The sequence below is a fragment of the Schistocerca gregaria genome, chromosome X (assembly GCF_023897955.1).
Source record: "Schistocerca gregaria isolate iqSchGreg1 chromosome X, iqSchGreg1.2, whole genome shotgun sequence".
Lineage (NCBI taxonomy): Eukaryota > Metazoa > Arthropoda > Insecta > Orthoptera > Acrididae > Schistocerca > Schistocerca gregaria.
In genome coordinates, this window is record NC_064931.1 from 635614018 (window position 1) to 635631263 (window position 17246).

General features: G+C 42.8%; 1 protein-coding gene across 1 annotated transcript in view; it reads right to left on the bottom strand.

Moving 5' to 3' along the window:
* The window catches only part of LOC126299622 (plexin-B), a 1140690-nt gene that overhangs the window by 271638 nt on the left and 851806 nt on the right, over nt 1-17246 (bottom strand). Inside the window, exon 5 of the mRNA XM_049991664.1 lies at nt 8909-9009. Coding sequence (XP_049847621.1) covers nt 8909-9009 — 101 coding nt within the window. The remainder of the gene's footprint in view (nt 1-8908; nt 9010-17246) is intronic.

A 17246-nucleotide genomic window follows, 5' to 3' on the forward strand; every position in this document is an offset into this window, starting at 1 on the left:
GCACTCGTGAAACCTGTCAGCACCGAAACAACACAAAGGGAGCTCCATAACCAAGAAAGTGCACGGCGAGCCGGAATTCCAAAACCACTAACCAGTGTTGCATATTACCGCAACAGGCAAACGTGGTGTTGAAACCATAAAACTCTGACTATGGAGCAAAGTAATTCCATCAGATAACTTTCGTTTCACACTTTTTGCAATTTTTGGCCCAGTTTACGTCCCAAAAGTGAAATATGCAGTGGGTTGGGTTGGGTTGATTTGGAGGAAGAGACCAAACTACGAGGTCATCGGTCTCATCGGATTACGGAAGGATGGGGAGGGACGTCGGCCGTGCCCTTTCAAAGGAGCCATCCCGGCATTTGCCTGAAGCGATTTAGGGAAATCTCGGAACACCTAAATCAGGATGGCCGGACGCGGGATTGAACCGTCGTCTTCCCGAATGAGAGTAAACATGCAGTGGGTTCGGCGATAATTTGAGCAGCCATATTAAGGTATTTCATGGTCCCCATGGGTACTCTGAAAGGTCGCATTACTGCCAATGATTATGTGACCATTTTCGGTGATCAAGTCCATTCCATGATACAATGTTTGTTCCTCAGTGGTCATCTTGTGTTCGAAGAATACAGGGCCCCTTTCACAGAGCTCGCGTCGTCCAGGACGGGTTTCGTGAACACGGATGAATTGTACCACCTCCGCTGACCACCAAAGTCTCCAGATCTCAATAACATTGAGTCTTTGTGGTCTACTTGGAAGAGAAGGATGCATGGTCGCTATTTAGTCCATCATTGTTCCCTGAACTTGCCACTATTTTGCGAGAAGAATGGTACGAAATTCCATTTAAAACGATACAGGACATGTATTTATCCATTCCCAGACGACTGGAAGCTATTTTGATAGACAACGTGTTTCCTATACCGTATTATGCGTGGTAAAACGTTGTTTTTCGTGTTTCCACATTATTTAGCATGAAGACCATATGAATAACATTAGAGCCTCCACACAATGTAATTTATCGCGCATTCATGAGGTGAATCGAATAGGAAAGTAGCGATTTCTAGCGGTGTCGTATTGCATCTAGCACACATTGTGGACTGGCTTGCAGCGTGTAACACAAGTAAGAAAACGATATTTTTTTTATTTCACCATCAAATCCGAGTTGACTGCTTACTGGACACTGCCTAGATTATTACAAACGAATTCCTCTTGCGTGTGATGAACCTTACAATAAATATTAGAGATCTTCGGACACATGTTCAGAACTATAGACCTATGACTCTAACGTCGATCGGTTGTAGAATTTTGGAACACGTATTATGTTCGAGTACAATGACTTTTCTGGAGACTAGAAATCTACTCTGTAGGAATCAGCATGGGTTTCGAAAAAGACGATCGTGTGAAACCCAGCTCGCGCTATTCGTCCACGAGACTCAAAGGGCCATAGACACGAGTTTCCAGGTAGATGCCGTGTTTCTTGACTTTCGCAAGGCGTTCGATACAGTTCCTCTCCGTCGTTTAATGAACAAAGTAAGAGCATATGGAATATCAGACCAATTGTGTGATTGGATTGAAGAGTTCCTAGATAACAAAACGCAGCATGTTATTCTCAATGCAGAGAAGTCTTCCTAAGTAAGAGTGATTTCAGGTGTGCCGCAGGGAAGTGTCGTAGGACCGTTGCTATTCACAATATACATAAACGACCTTGTGGATAAAATCGTATGTTCACTGAGGCTTTTTGCGGATGATGCTGTGGTATATCGAGAGGTTGTAACAATGGAAAATTGCACTGAAATGCAGGAGGATGTGCAACGAATTGACGCATGGTGCAGGGAATGGCAATTGAATCTCAATGTAGACAAGTGTAATGTGCTGCGAATACACAGAAAGAAAGATCCATTATCATTTAGCTACAGTATAGCAGCTCAGCAACTGAAAGCAGTTAATTCCATAAATTATCTGGGAGTACGCATTAGGAGTGATTTAAAATGGAACGATCATATAAAGTTGATCGTCGGTAAAGCAGATGCCAGACTGATATTCATTGGAAGAATCCTAAGGAAATGCAATCCGAAAACAGAGGAAGTAGGTTACAGTACACCTGTCCGCCCACTGCTTGCATATTGCTCACCAGTGTGGGATCCGTACCAGATTGGGTTGACAGAAGAGATAGAGAAGATCCAATGGAGAGCAGTGCGCTTCGTTACGGGATCACTTAGCAATTGCGAAAGCGTTACGGAAATGATAGATAAACTCCAGTGGAAGACTATGCGGGAGAGACGCTCAGTAGCTCGGTACGGGCTTTTGTTGAAGTTTCGAGAACATACCTTCACCGAGGAGTCAAGCACCATATTGCTCACTCCTACGTATATCTCGCGAAGAGACCATGATGATAAAATCAGAGAGATTAGAGCCCACACAGAGGCATACCGACAATCTTTCTTTCCACGAACAGTACGAGACTGGAATAGAAGGGAGAACCGATAGAGGTACTCAAAGTACCCTCCGCCACACACCGTCAGGTGGCTTGCGGAGTATGGATGTAGAAGTAGATGTAGTGTTCGTAGAGCTAACGAGAGCACTGTAGCTTATTCAGAGCCACGGCGAAGACGTACAAACGTGGTTCATGCCGAGAAGAGGTCGAACGTTTGGTATGGGTGTCTCAGTTGTGTTCCAGAGCAAGTCCGTTGAGTGGGAGCGGGGGCGTGGAGTTAAGAATAAAGGTAAGGGTAGCGGGCGGGAGAGGGGAGGGGGGGTTTGTGGGGACGCAGCTGCCCGCCACCTGGCGCCTTGGCGCAGCCGTGCTCATCTTTCTCACCTAAAGCCGCTGTCCTGGCACGCCGGCACTCTCACACACCGCGTTTGCATAACAGTTTGTGGGACTCCTTGCGTCCAGTGTCCGGAACACCCACATCGCTACAGAGGAGAGACCATTACATACGGACTCGATAGTTTCACAGGCATCACCAATACACAGGAAAGAAAGTAAAAGTAATTCGCTGAATTATGGACCTATACCAAAAACGAGGGCTAGTAGAAACCCTTGGGTAACAGAAGAAATATTGAAGTTAATTGATGAAAGGAGAAAATATAAAAACGCAGTAAATGCAGCAGGCAAAAAGGAATACAAACGTCTCAAAAATGAGATCGTCAGGAAGTGCAAAATGGCTAAGCAGGAATGGCTAGAGGACAAATGTAAGGATGTAGAGGCTTATCTTACTAGGGGTAAGATAGACACTGCCTACAGGAAAATTAAAGAGACCTTTGGAGAAAAGAGAACCACTTGCACGAATATCAAGAGCTTTGATGGAAGCCCAGTCCTAAGCAAAGAAGGGAAAGCAGAAAGGTCGAAGGCGTGTATAGAGTGTCTATTCAAGGGCGACATACTAGAGGACAGTATTCTGGAAATGGAAGAGAATGTAGATGAAGACGAAATGGGAGATACGATACTGCGTGAAAAGTTTGACAGATCACTGAAAGACCTGAGTCGAAACAAGGCCCCCGGAGTAGACGACATTACATTAGAACTACTGACAGCCTTAGGAGAGCCAGTCCTGACCAAACTCTACCATCTGGTGAGCAAGATGTATGAGACAGGCGAAATACCCTCAGACTTCAAGAAGAATATAATAATTCCAATCCCAAAGAAAGCAGGTGTTGACAGATGTGAAAATTACCGAACAATCAGTTTAATAAGCCACAGGTGCAACATACTAACGTGACTTCTTTACAGACGAATGGAAAAACTAGTAGAAGCCAACCTTGGGGAAGATCAGTTTGGATTCCGTAGAAATATTGGAACACGAGAGGCAATATTGACCGTACGACTTATCTTAGAAGAAAGATTAAGGAAAGGCAGACCCACGTTTCTAGCATTTGTAGACTTAGAGAAAGCTTTTGACAATGTTGACTGGAATATTCTCTTTCAAATTATAAAGGTGGCGGGGGTAAAATACAGAGAGCGAAAGGCTATTTACAATTTGTACAGAAACCAGATGGCAGTTATAAGAGTCGATGGATATGAAAGGGAAGCAGCGATTGGCAAGGGAGTGAGACAGGGTTGTAGCCTCTCCCAGATGTTACTCAATATGTATATTGAGCAAACAGTAAAGGAAACAAAAGAATAATTCGGAGTAGGTATTAAAATCCATGGAGAAGAAATAAGTCTATGAGGTTCGCCGATGACATAGTAATTCTGTCAGAGACAGCAAAGGACTTGCAAGAGAAGTTAAACGGAATGGACAGTGGCTTGAAAGGAGGATATAAGATGGACATCAACAAAAGCAAAACGAGGATAATGGAATGTAGTCGAATTGAGTCGGGTGATGCTGAGGGAATTAGATTAGGAAATGAGACACTTAAAGTAGTAGGGGAGTATTGCTATTTGAGGAGCAAAATAACTGATGATGGTCGAAGTAGAGAGGATATAAAATGCAGACTGGCAATAGCAAGGAAAGCGTTTCTGAAGAAGAGAAATTTGTTAACATCGAGCATAGATTTAAGTGTCAGGAAGTCGTTTCTGAAAGTATTTGTATGGAGTGTAGCCATGTATGGAAGTGAAGCATGGACGATAAATAGTTTGGACAAGAAGACAATAGAAGCTTTCGAAATGTGGTGTTACAGAAGAATTCTGAAGATTAGATGGGTAGATCACATAACTAATTAGGAGGTATTAAATAGAATTGGAGAGAAGAGGAGTTTGTGGCATAACTTGACTAGAAGAAGGGATTGGTTGGTAGGACATGTTCTGAGGCATCAAGGGATCACAAATTTAGCATTGGAGGGCAGCGTGGAGGGTAAAAATCGTAGAGGGAGACCAAGAGATGAATACTCTAAACAGATTCAGAAGGATGTAGATTGCAGTAAGTACTGGGAGATGAAGAAGCTTGCACAGGATAGAGTAGCTTGGAGAGCTGCATCAAACCAGTTTCAGGACTGAAGACCACATTTCGAAAGCTTCTATTCTCTTCCTGTTCAAACTATTTATCGTCCATGTTTCACATCCATTCATGGCTACACTCCATACAAATACTTTCGGAAACGCCTTCCTGACACTTAAATCTATACTCGATGTTAACAAATTTCTCCTTGTCATTGCCAGTCTACATTTCATATCCACTCTACTTCATTACCGAACTATCAGTTTTATAAGACATAGTTGCGAAACAATAACACGATTTATTTACAGAAAAATGTAAAAACTGGTAGAAGCTGACCTCTGGGAAGATCAGTTTGGATTCTGGCGAAATATAGGAACACGCGGGGCAATACTGAACCTACGACGTATCTTAGAAGATGGGTTAAGGTAAGGTAAGCCTACATTTATAGTGGTTTAGACTTAGAGAAAGCTTTGACAATTTTGACTACAATAGTCTCTTTGAAATTGTTAAGGTAGCAGGCGTAAAATACAGGGGTGAAAGGCTATTTATAACTTGTGCAGAAACCGGACCGCAGTTGTAAGAGCCGAGGGCATGAAAGGGAAGCAGTGGTTGAGAATAGAGTGGGACAGTGTTGTAGCCTATCCCCGATGCTATCCCATCCCAACACTGAGCAAGCAGTAAAGGAAACTAAAGACAATTTGGAGTAGGAGTTAAGGTTCAGAGAAAAGAGATAAAACCTTTGAGGTTTAGTGACACGTAATTACGTTTCTATGTTCTTTCTCCTAAGGGCATGGAGTGACGATCGTTGGACAATATTTTAATAAATTTCTGAAAAGACTATAGAATGGTAAGTTTAATGAATCATGTCCTCAAGTTATTCATTAAAATACTGCATTTCATAGTATAACGTAAATGTTAGGAGAGTACAGGTGACTCTCAGTTTGAATTCAAAAGTGGTTTCGGGATTCGGCAGGCGTTACTCAGCTTTCAGGTATTTGTTCAGCACTGTCGCGAAGTTGATGTTCGTTTTTTTGATTGCTTCATCGATTATGAAAAAGCTTTATGCACTGTTCAGCATGAGAAATTGATGCATATCTTGGGCGAACTGGGAATGCATGGTCGTGTCATCCGATTTACTGGAAAGTGCTAGTGCGCGTGTCGTTGGTCAGCTATCAGCAGATTATGAAATGCGTTCGCAGGGGGCGTATACTCTCCTCATCACTTTTTAACATGTATTCTGAAAACATTTTTCGAGATGCTCTTCATGGAAAGAATTACAGAGCAGTCTTAATGGAGTTATCAATAACATCAGACATGCTGATGTCTTGTCTTTCTTGCAACGAGGCTGGAAGACCTGTTAAACAATGTTACTGAAGAGAGCAATGCTATGGGCTTACGTTTATACGTTAAGAAGAAACCGAGATCAAATTCAGGGCGCTCTTACACACGCTAGTAAATATCTGGGGTGTCAAATAAACGATAACTAGGACTTCTCTCCAGAAATTCGCTGCACAATTGAAGAGACTAGAAGTTCTTTCCAGAAAATGTAGAAAGTTCTGTCTAGCCGTGACATAAGTATTACACTTCGCACTCTACCACTTTGATGCTACTATGGAGTTGAGTCACCGCAGTATTATGTAAGAAACTGGAGGCATTTGAAATTTGGGCGTATCGAAGGATGTTAAGGATACCATAGACAGATAAAGTCACCAATGTGGCAGTAACACGGCGTGTGAAGAGAGATTTAAAAATTTTGAATACCATCGAGGGAAGAAAACTGGAATACTTTGGCATTATAATGTGCAACAACGAATACAACTTGTTGCAACTAACACTTCAAGGAAAAAGTGATGGCAGGGATGGTTCTGGACGTAGAAGATTATCCTGGCAAAAGAACTTAATCCATTGGTTTGGAATGAGCAGAGACACGCTGTTCAGAGAAGCCAAGCACAAACAACAGCCAATGTTCATGGAGAAGAAGAAAACGGGGAGACAAAGTTTCGTTCCGCTTTTTAGAAATTTCAGGTACAGGTGTTTAATAGCTGGTGACAGTGGAAGACATCAAATTTCTACGACGAGGATGCATGAAAATTGGTCTCACGCTACTGTACGTTCTCTAACAGTTAAGTGGTGAGTGGTACGTAACTGCATTTGGTAGTGCTCTGTGTGTGTGTGTGTGTGTGTGTGTGTGTGTGTGTGTGTGTGTGTGTGATTTCGAAGCTGACAGTACTACAACGGTTCGCATCTTTCGACAAGCTGTTTAAAGCCGAATTGTGTAACATTCTGAAACTGATCTCGTGCTGTATAGCAATATGAGGCAGACGCTGGTATTGGTCGAGGCAGAAACCAAACAGCGGGGGCCTGCAGATCTCAGGTTTCCTGCGAGCGGATAAGGCAGGGAAACAACGTTGCTCCCGAATACGCAATCGCCGATACCTGCCCGGCCCACACTCCAAACGGAGGGAAAAAAAATCCGCATCTCCGACATCTCGAACGCTGCGACATGTAAAACCCGATAACCACAGGCCTCTGGATAAGGGCATCTGATGGGCTGCTGAGAAATTCAGCCCTGAAGAGACTTCCCTAAAAGATAGGCCACGGACAGTATATTAATTACTTCAAGCAAACGCGGTACAAGTACTGCCTATTCAGATAAAAATACACATTTACAGCGCCGATTTATCGTTAAAAGGAAATAACGTACACATTGCAGAGTTTTCACTACGGCATACTGCTCCGCCTGAGGTACATCCATATCGTTGAAGACTCTAATCTATCTCCACAGACATTACTTCCAAGCCGAATATTATGATATATTTCATTGGGTGTTACAGGCACATATGGAAGTAGGATTCTACTTCTTTTATCAGCGTAATGCGAAGAATATATCCGTACAGTGTGTACTACTGCAACTAGTTCTTGCGAAGGGTGATGGCGTGTTTCTGTTGTTATGGATGATATGGAAACCACAGGAAAAGGTGAGGTGAAATTTGTTACGGGCACTTAGCTTTTGTCTCCTGAATTACATGAAGTGGGTTGTCGAGTTTCACGTCCCCATTCCATTGACATACAGCTGTCAACAGTATCAAATGCTCGGCCTTCAGGAGATTCTGTACTGAAATAATCCATTACATAGGAACACAGTTTGATGAATCTTTCTCCCGTTGTGGACAGAATATTGCCGATTTAAACTTCTCTCATCATCAAGATAACAGTGGTTTCCCCGTTATGTTACACGATCAGAACCATATATAGACATTGTGTAATAAAGGCTGAACATGTCCTGCTCTCAGATACGTTCATTTGAATGAACTGAAATGAACGCCCTTAACGATTTACTAATACCGCTACAAAAGAAATATACAATCGGATAAAATTTGAAACTCTGTTAATCAAACCAGGCACCAAAAGTCTCTCAATAATTTTTCTAATTAATTACGGAAGTCCCCAAAATTCTACAAATACTGTTCAGTTTCATCATCAAACTGTATTTACATTGCCATGAAGTGGAAACTGAACTATGTCTTTTTCTTCAGCATCACATATAGTGTATTTTCTGCTTATTTTTGCTTAACTTTTTACTCCGAATATTGACACTTGTCATCTCATTTTACCCCACCTAATATGAGTTATTGAATGCTGTTCGAAAAGTAACTCATTCCGTTTAAGAAACATTTTCCCAAATACCCCAATAGTAAACAAGTGCGGGCATTGAGCACACAGCACAATATTTTCCACTTTTCCTATTACCATTTGTCAAAATCGTTGTTGAAACATCGTGAAGAGTATAGGAAATATCAAAAAGAGTCCGTAACACGCGGAATAGTTTGACAGCTCCACATTTAAAGAGAGCTGGTGCTTAAACCACGCTCGATTACAACATATAACGACGTGTTGTATGGTTCAACATTGAGGTTTAGGCCTTAAATGTTATCGATTAATACCGATAAACACCCTAACATGAAGGCACCTCATTTACAAAAGGAAACACTGAAAATATGAAGGAATGAGGCGTTTTGAATGACAGATCTTACCTTTTTTCGAGAGAGCACCATCCGCAGTAAGGGTCCTTCGCCTCCAGGCACATGGAGCAGTTGCCGTAGCTCCCACAATGCTCCACTTTAATTTTCGTCACCTGAAACAAATCGAGGTTTCATTGTAGTTGCGGAATTTTAAATAGCACTTTCGCAGATACGCAGTATAATATTTACGCTTTAAGCAGCTGAAGTATGACTCTCCGTAGTTGCAAGCAACGTACACTTTAGCCTTGATGGTAATGGCGACTAGGCAAGGCACGAATTCTACGATTTTTAAGTTTTCGGGAGACACCATCATCTATTCATATACTACTGGCGAACAAAAGGTGAATATGGTTTCCCATCATGTTCATGTTACACTACCATCCATTTGTAAGAGATGATGGGAGACTTAACTTGCACACGTAAATATTCCATTGGAGGCGTCATAATGGAGACACGTACACTCAAAAGCGCCCCTAGGCTCAGTCCTTGATCCGTTGCCTTACCCCATAATTACGAGGGCTATTTTCTTTTTTTTCAAACTCCGATCGGTCTGGAAATGTAAAGCACAGAGAAAATCAAAAACGTTTTATTTGCAACATTTAGCTATACCTTCCCACTACTTCTGTACACAGTCGCCGCTCTGACTTTGACATTTGTCATAGCGAGGTACCAACATTCCAATAATCACGCCGTAGAAGGCAGCCACCTGTGATTTCCGCTAATTCCCTACATCGGTCTGCAGCTCGTTGTCAGTGACAAAATGCTGCCCTCATAGCCAGCAGTTCCTGTGAGAAAATAGACGAAAATCAGAGGAAGCAAGTTCGGACAGTATGGTGGGTGAGCAAACACTTCCCATCGAAACCGCTGCAGGTGCGTCTTCGTTGCCCCTACAGAAGGAGGAAATTCATGCCAGTTACGATATGTGGGCTGCAAGGAATCAAGTGAAACGTCTTAGTAGGACCTCACACTTGACAGGAGACACTATTTTCTACGCATCTTTATACGCTCACTGTGCGCTCAGAACTGAAAAATGAAACTTGTCGCGATAGACGGACATACTAGATACATTGCACAACACATCTGCGCAAAGTTTCACCGGATTTTCAGTGCGGTTTTAATTTCGCGACGAAGCGGAAGTTGATAAAAAAACAAATGGCCCTCCTATTCATTAATGATATCTCAGATGTGACACATTCTGTCCCCAAGAACACTGCATTTTCCATGCTGTGCAGGAACGGTGGCTTTTGTTCAGTGTTACGATGGGCATTTATCCCGTTTCTTAGACTAAACCCAAAGAAGCCGCAGGTAACATTCATTTCGCACTGGGAGCCCACCATCTAACACATTCACGGAACAGTTCCCTTTTTACTCCTTGATAGTACCCAATTACTCTACGAAAAATTAGTGGAACGTCTCAGCATAGTATTAGACGAGTATTCAATCTGGAAAGGATTAACTGTCACAACACACAGTAATTTCTCTCTTGTTTACATGCTTTTCAAAAATTTAGAAAAAGAATTACATATAAAATAAAACAATGGCTAATCCTGACAGTAGTTCAGACGAGTATGTTCTACTGTGGTGTAGTTTAGTACACCACAAATAGCGAAACCTATAGACGACTCGAACTAGCCATCACTGCTTGAGTGAGATTTGTAGTATTCAGTTGTTTGACGATGTTAATCCTCCTTATGCTCGGTTAGGTTGGACGTGGTCGGATGGTGAACGTAATTTTCACACTTTTTATCTTCTTTTATACCTTAGTCACTGCTGACCTCAGTTCCTCTCCTCGCATATCAAATGCGTATCGTGTTCCGTAACTGTAGTACAACATCTAATATGTTCGGCATCGAGACTGTACCTATGCATAACAATAACTCTTTCTCCATCTCCTCCTCCGATTCGGTCACAAGACTCTGGAAAAATCTATACAGTAAACTACGTCAGACCCAAAACCTCACAGTTTTTCAGAGGAGATTGAAGTTTTTCCTATTATAATCGGCATAGCTTCCCTCTCGTCACATTCCATCTGTCTTGCTTCTGTACAAGAGCGAATCCGTATTTTTGTCACATTGTCAACGTATTTCCAGCTTTCCCCACGCCTATATCTCCATCTATTAATGTTTTTTTTAATTTCTCTCTATCTTATCTGCTAACTTTACGCTATTATTTCTTGGTCTCCATCGAACCAGACGACTTCACCTCTAGATTTAATTTCCTTCTTTACTGCTGCAGAGTATTCCTGTTAGAATGTTGTTACTCACGTTCGACAAGAACGTTATGTTCTGAGATAATCACTTAACACAATGTAATAAGATTTATATAACAATCACTTCTACTATTATTATTGTTGATATCATTATGAACACAGCAGATGAGATCGCTATCGTATTTATCACTAGTCGAACGCTTCCCAAGCGTCTAGGACTGCGTAATGTATCGGCAGATAATTTGAGCAGATCCCAGCAAAGTGGCTTTTTGTAGTTAGCAATCACAATATATTTCAAGTGCCCACTAAGATCTTTCGATACTGCTCCCAGTGTGCCGGGAACCACATGGACCACTTTCACTGGTTTGTGCCAGAGCCGCTTTTAGTTCGTTTTTCAAAACCTCGCATCTGTTCTAGTTGTTTCTGGCCAAATCTGCTTTCGCCTGGGGTGGCAATTTCAATGATGCGCACTTTCCTTTCCTCCACAAACCTGATGTCTTTTGTATTGTGTTCCGGCATACGATTTGTCTGAGGTCCCGCAGTGATGTGGCTGGTCGTTTTGGCCAGCTTTTTCTGACTTGTGGTCCCGGTAGATGATAATTTTGGCACAAGCTACAGCTCACGTAGTATACATATTGTGATGTTAGCTCTAAGGATGTCAGATAAAGAATATAAATAAATAAATAAATAAATAAAGACTAGAATTCCACCATCCACCCGAACTGTATCAACGGCTCCACGCGTTTTTCCACCCAGTAGTGCCTTCCTTCGCTATTCGCACTCGGGACAACGACGTCTGGCCATCCTGACTTACGTTTCCCATAATTACCTTCAATCGCTCCAGGCAAATGCTGGAACGATTCCTCTGAAAGGCCACGGCTGATTTCCTTTCCCATCCTTGAAACAAATTGAGATTGTGTTCCCGCTCTCGATGTCGACTAGACGTTAAACCAAAATCTTCCCTCCTTCGTTATTTGCGATCAGTCCAGACATCCTTTTTTCACACATGAAGTATCCACCTCACAGACTCTTTTGCTTGCGATTGTTATTGTACGCCAAATCCATACCTGTTACAGACATGTGCGTACGTATGTATATACGTATGTTCCACATCTCCACCTAAATTACCGGCCGCTGTGACCGAGCGGTTCCAGGCGATTCAGTCTGGAACCACTTGACCGCTACGGTCGCAGGTTCAAATCCTGCCTCGGGCACGGAGGTGTGTGATGTCCTTAGGTTGGTTAGGTTTAAGTAGTTCTAAGTTCTAGGGGACTGATGACCTCAGATGTTAAGTCTCACAATGCTCAGAGCCATTTGTATCCACATAAATTACTCGATAAATTTCAATCAAACTTGGTATACCTATCACTTACTGACTGAAAAGAATCGCTGTGGTGTAAGAACCTCCTACCTATCAAAGGGGTGAGCGTGGTGGTGAAAAAAATGAAATAAAAAAAGGGTTAGTGTTTACTACATTTTTGCTGTTTATGCAGTAAAACTGCCCATCAGGCATGGCGTTTTAATGTATTGCTTCTTTACTACTAACCTCTATCCGCAACAAATTTCGCAAACGGTATCGACATATTTTACCTAAAAAAATATAAATTTGTACGAAACACAGTTTAGGAGATATGTCATAAATACTGAGATGCGTGAAAACGAAAATGCAGAGCGAAGTTGGCTAGAAACACAGGTAAAATATGTGTACAAATATATGTGAAAAACACTATGTGATCAAAAGTATCTGGACACCCGAAAAACATACTTTTTTCATATTAGGTGCATTGTGCTGCCACCTTCTGCCTGCAACTCCATAGCAGCGACCTCAGTAATCATTACACATCGTGAGAGAGCAGAATGGAGCGCTCCGTGGAGCTCACGGACTTCGAACGTGGTCAAGTGATTGGGTGTCACTTGTATCGTACGTCTGTACGCGAGATTTCCACACTCCTAAACATCCCTAGGTTCACTGTTTCCGATGTGATAGTGAAGTGACACGTACAGCACAAAACGTACAGGGCGACCTCGTCTGTTGACTGAGAGAGACCGCCGACAGTTGAATACGGTCGAATGTGTAATAGGCAAATATCTATCCAGACTATCACACAGTAATTCTAAACTGCATCAGGATCCACTGCAAGTGCTATGACAGTTAGGCAGGAGGTGAGAAAACTTGAATTTCATGGTTGAGCGGCTGCTCATGAGCCACACATCATACCGGTAAATGCCGAACGACGACTCGCTTGGTGTAAGGAACGTAGACATTGGAGGATTGAACAGTGGAAAAACGTTTTTTGGAGTGACGAATCACAGTACACAATGTGGCGATTCGATGGTACGGTGTGCGTGTGGTGAATGCCCGGTGAACGTTATCTGTCAGCGTGTATAGTGCCAACAGTAAAATTCGGAGGCGGCGGCGTTGTGGTGTGGTCATGTTTTTCATGGAGGGGGCTTGCATCCCTTGTTGTTTTGCCCGGTGAACGTCATATGTCAGCGTGTGTAGTGCCAACAGTAAAATTCGAAGGCGGTTGTGTTATGATGTGGTCATGTTTCTCATGGCTGGTGCTTGCACCCCTTGTTGTTTTGCGTGGCACTATCACAGCACAGGTCCACCTTCTTGCTTCCCACTGTTGTAGAGGAATTCGGGGATGGCGACTGCATCTTTCAACACGATCGATCATCTGTTCATAATGCACGGCCTGTGGCGGCGTGGTTACACGACAATAACATCCCTGTAATAGACTGGCCTGCCGAGAGTCCTGATCTGAATCTTATAGAACACCTTTGGGACGTTTTGGAACTCCAACACGTGCCTGGCCTCACCGACCAACATCTATACCTCTCCTCAGTGCAGCACTCCGTGCCGGCCGGTGTGGCCGAGCGTTTCTAGGCGATTAGGTCTGGAACCGCGCGACCGCTGCGGTCGCAAGTTCGAATCCTGCCTCGGGCATGGATGTGTGCTGTCATTAGGTTAGTTAAATTTAAGTAGTTCTAAGTTCTAGGGGACTGATGACCTCAGATGTTAAGTCCCATAGTACCCAGAGCCATGCCATTTTGCAGCACTCCCTGAAGAATGGGCTGCAATTCCCCAAGAAACCTTCGAGCACCTGATTGTACGTATGCCTGCGAGAGTGGAAGCTGTCATCAAGGCTAAGGATGAGCGATCACGATACTGAATTCCAGTATTACCGATGGAGAACGCCACGGACTCGTTTTCAGCCAGGTGTCCGCATTCTTTTGATCACATAGTGTATATGTGACTTGTACGCATGCGTACAAAGCCTATGGAAAATAACTCCTCCTAAACCTCCTAAACCCCTGGTACACATATTACTTACTATTCGTAAAGAAATGCTGTGGGGTGGAGGTGATATCGTGGAGAGAGAAGGAGGAACGAGGAGATCGACAGAGGAAGAGTGATGGAGGAGATGGACAGAAGGAGAAGGAGAGGAGACGGACAGAGAGGGGGAGGAGGAGCTGGACAGAGGGAGGGGGGACGAGGAGATAAAAGGAATGAGGAGAAGATGAAGAGGCAGGAAGAGTATTCAATCTGGAAAGATTGAGGAAGGAACAGATGGACAGAGGGAGGGGTAGGAGCAGATGGACTAAAAGAGAGGCAGGAGGAGACAGATAGAGAGTGGGCGGTGGAAGAGATGGATAGAGAGAGGGAGCAGAAGGAAGTGGATAGAGGACAGATCGGAGGGCGAAGGAAATCGACAAAGAGAGGGCAAGGAGGAGATCGGTTAATACAATTGTAATAAATACATACCCGGACAACCCGCCGGGTACTCAGCTATTTTTAATATACAATAAGAGCTATAGTGATATATACTTTTCCCTACGGCACTCTCGAACTCAGTGAATCCTTAGTCCGTCTGTAAAACTGTGTCTAGCGTGTATGGTGCATTCTGCTTCACAGAAAAACACCAGTGCCATTCCAAGCCTGGTTAACTATCCTGCATGCACGCATTTTGTCCAGCAGGCATATTCTAGGTAACCCAAGCACTTTACTCGTAACGGTCCTTATAAAGACGGCCGCCCGCGAGGGCTGTTCCCACGTGGTCTCTCCTGCCTTCCCGGTAGTCCGCTCACGGGCACCTCAGCTGCGTCTTCTCCACAAGTCTTCTCCGTACTACACTCTTGGCCAGTTGCTCGGTCTTTTCTGACGCGCTCCTTCTTGAAACTGGCTCCACTCTGTGGCTGTAGTGCCGCCCGCAATTACTACCGCGAAATGAAAACTCACACAGAAGTACAGCGCCTAATTAAGACCCTGAATACCTACGTGCAAGCTGTCCAAGATATTTTGTAGCATTCACCGAGGCCGTAATATTTATCTTTCAGAAGACATGAAAGAAAAAATTTAAAACGTTGAAATCATTCGCACAATAATAGCTCAGAAAGTGGACGGGCTTTCTGGAATATAAAGGTGCGCCGGAAGTCGGACAGAATTGAGGAAGGCGTCAGCCGGCCGTGTATGCATTTTAAACGGTCTTCCACACTCACTCGTCTGAATACCAAACTAGTTCGCCGAGCTGCTTACAAACGTAATTACGAATATAAAGACTCGTACAAAACCAGTACGATTAAAAGCGGGCGATTAAGGCTAGGAGCCGAAAAATACTGGCGTATACTCTTCAGACAGCTAACTGTGCCAAAAAATTAACGAATCCATACCACTGAGATCTAGGTAATTGCTGAATCGGGGTATAAAATTCCAAGTGAATATCCTCCTTATCTGCACAGTGCTATTTTTGACACGCTGTTCCGGTAAACCGTTTCCTTCTAGCTAGAACTAGGTCGGCAGTCACACTTAATGAAAACTAGCTAGCAGTCTAAACATAATTCATGAAAAATGTGGTTAATGATGCACGATGTGAGGTTTAATAATTTATATCCTCTTTCTCTACATAGGACCAAACCTCAGAAATGTGTGACTCGTACAGGCTGTCAATTCTTTCCTAAAGTAAAATATAAAAATATTTTCATAGGGCCATTAGAGACCACTTTAAGCAAAATTTATACATTATTGGACGCCTTCTTTGCTGGTTACAATAGCAGAATTATTTTCGAAGGTGCCCAATTTTGAGATGCTTTATCGCTTTATTCTAATGTTTGAAAATCACTCAATACATGCTTTCAAGTTTGAGTCATTGGTAATTTTTGTTGTATGGGCATTAGGCGGTGCTCCAAGGCACATTTCTCTTCCTATCGTATAAACAGGTTCCTATACCAAGCTTGTTTGAGATTTTAACAGCCTTATAAGTCGTTACAGCCCCTGATTACGTCCCCAGTATTGGAGGACGAAACATTAGACAGAAGAATGTGCCTTGGACCACAGCCTAATGCCATAAAACAAAAATCACCAATCTTTTCAAATACTCTTTTGCAACTATTTTCTGAAATTTAGGCTCCAATGGCTGATTTTTTTTAAAAGAAAAGTATCTCGCTGTCCACCCATTAAATGAAGGTTCTAGTAGGCTTTAGGTCTTCACTACCCATTTGTTTAGTCATACCTTCATTATTCTGATGCAGTTTTTCTCTTTCTCCCAATATTCAGTGACCACATAAATTTTTTGCGTTCACTGCTTTGCAAAGGACCTTTCCTCAATCGTCTCTGTCTCTCCTAATCCTCTCTGTTCCATTCTTAATACGGTTTCACCTCAAAACAGACAACGTTTTTGGGCTCCTCGCCTCAATCGGTAAAAATGCCACGCTTATAGGATCATTTTGTTCTACCTCTGCCCGTCCGTCTTTTATGACCCCTTCTTCTAAGAAAAAGGTAGAAATGTCAAGTTGAAATTCAAGACAAATACTAAGGTCAACGGTCCCTCGGTCATTTAAAATATTTAAGCTTCCAAGTCAATGCAGTCAAAAGATACAGCCATTAATACCAGATATTTTTATACTAGCAAACTCGCTCATCGGAACCCAGAGGGTACTTCCCGCTGACCTACAATCTTGGAATTTGGCAAGAAGCAAGGTTTCACGTCACAAGTAAAAGAAAAAATCCGAAAATTGTTAATTTGTAATTATATCACATAAAAAATATTTGTTGTCCGCTTATCTGTGTGTTCCGTCTCTCACTGAATATGGAGACAGAGGTGTTTTCAAAAATCATATTCTGTGGAAAATACGTGCGAA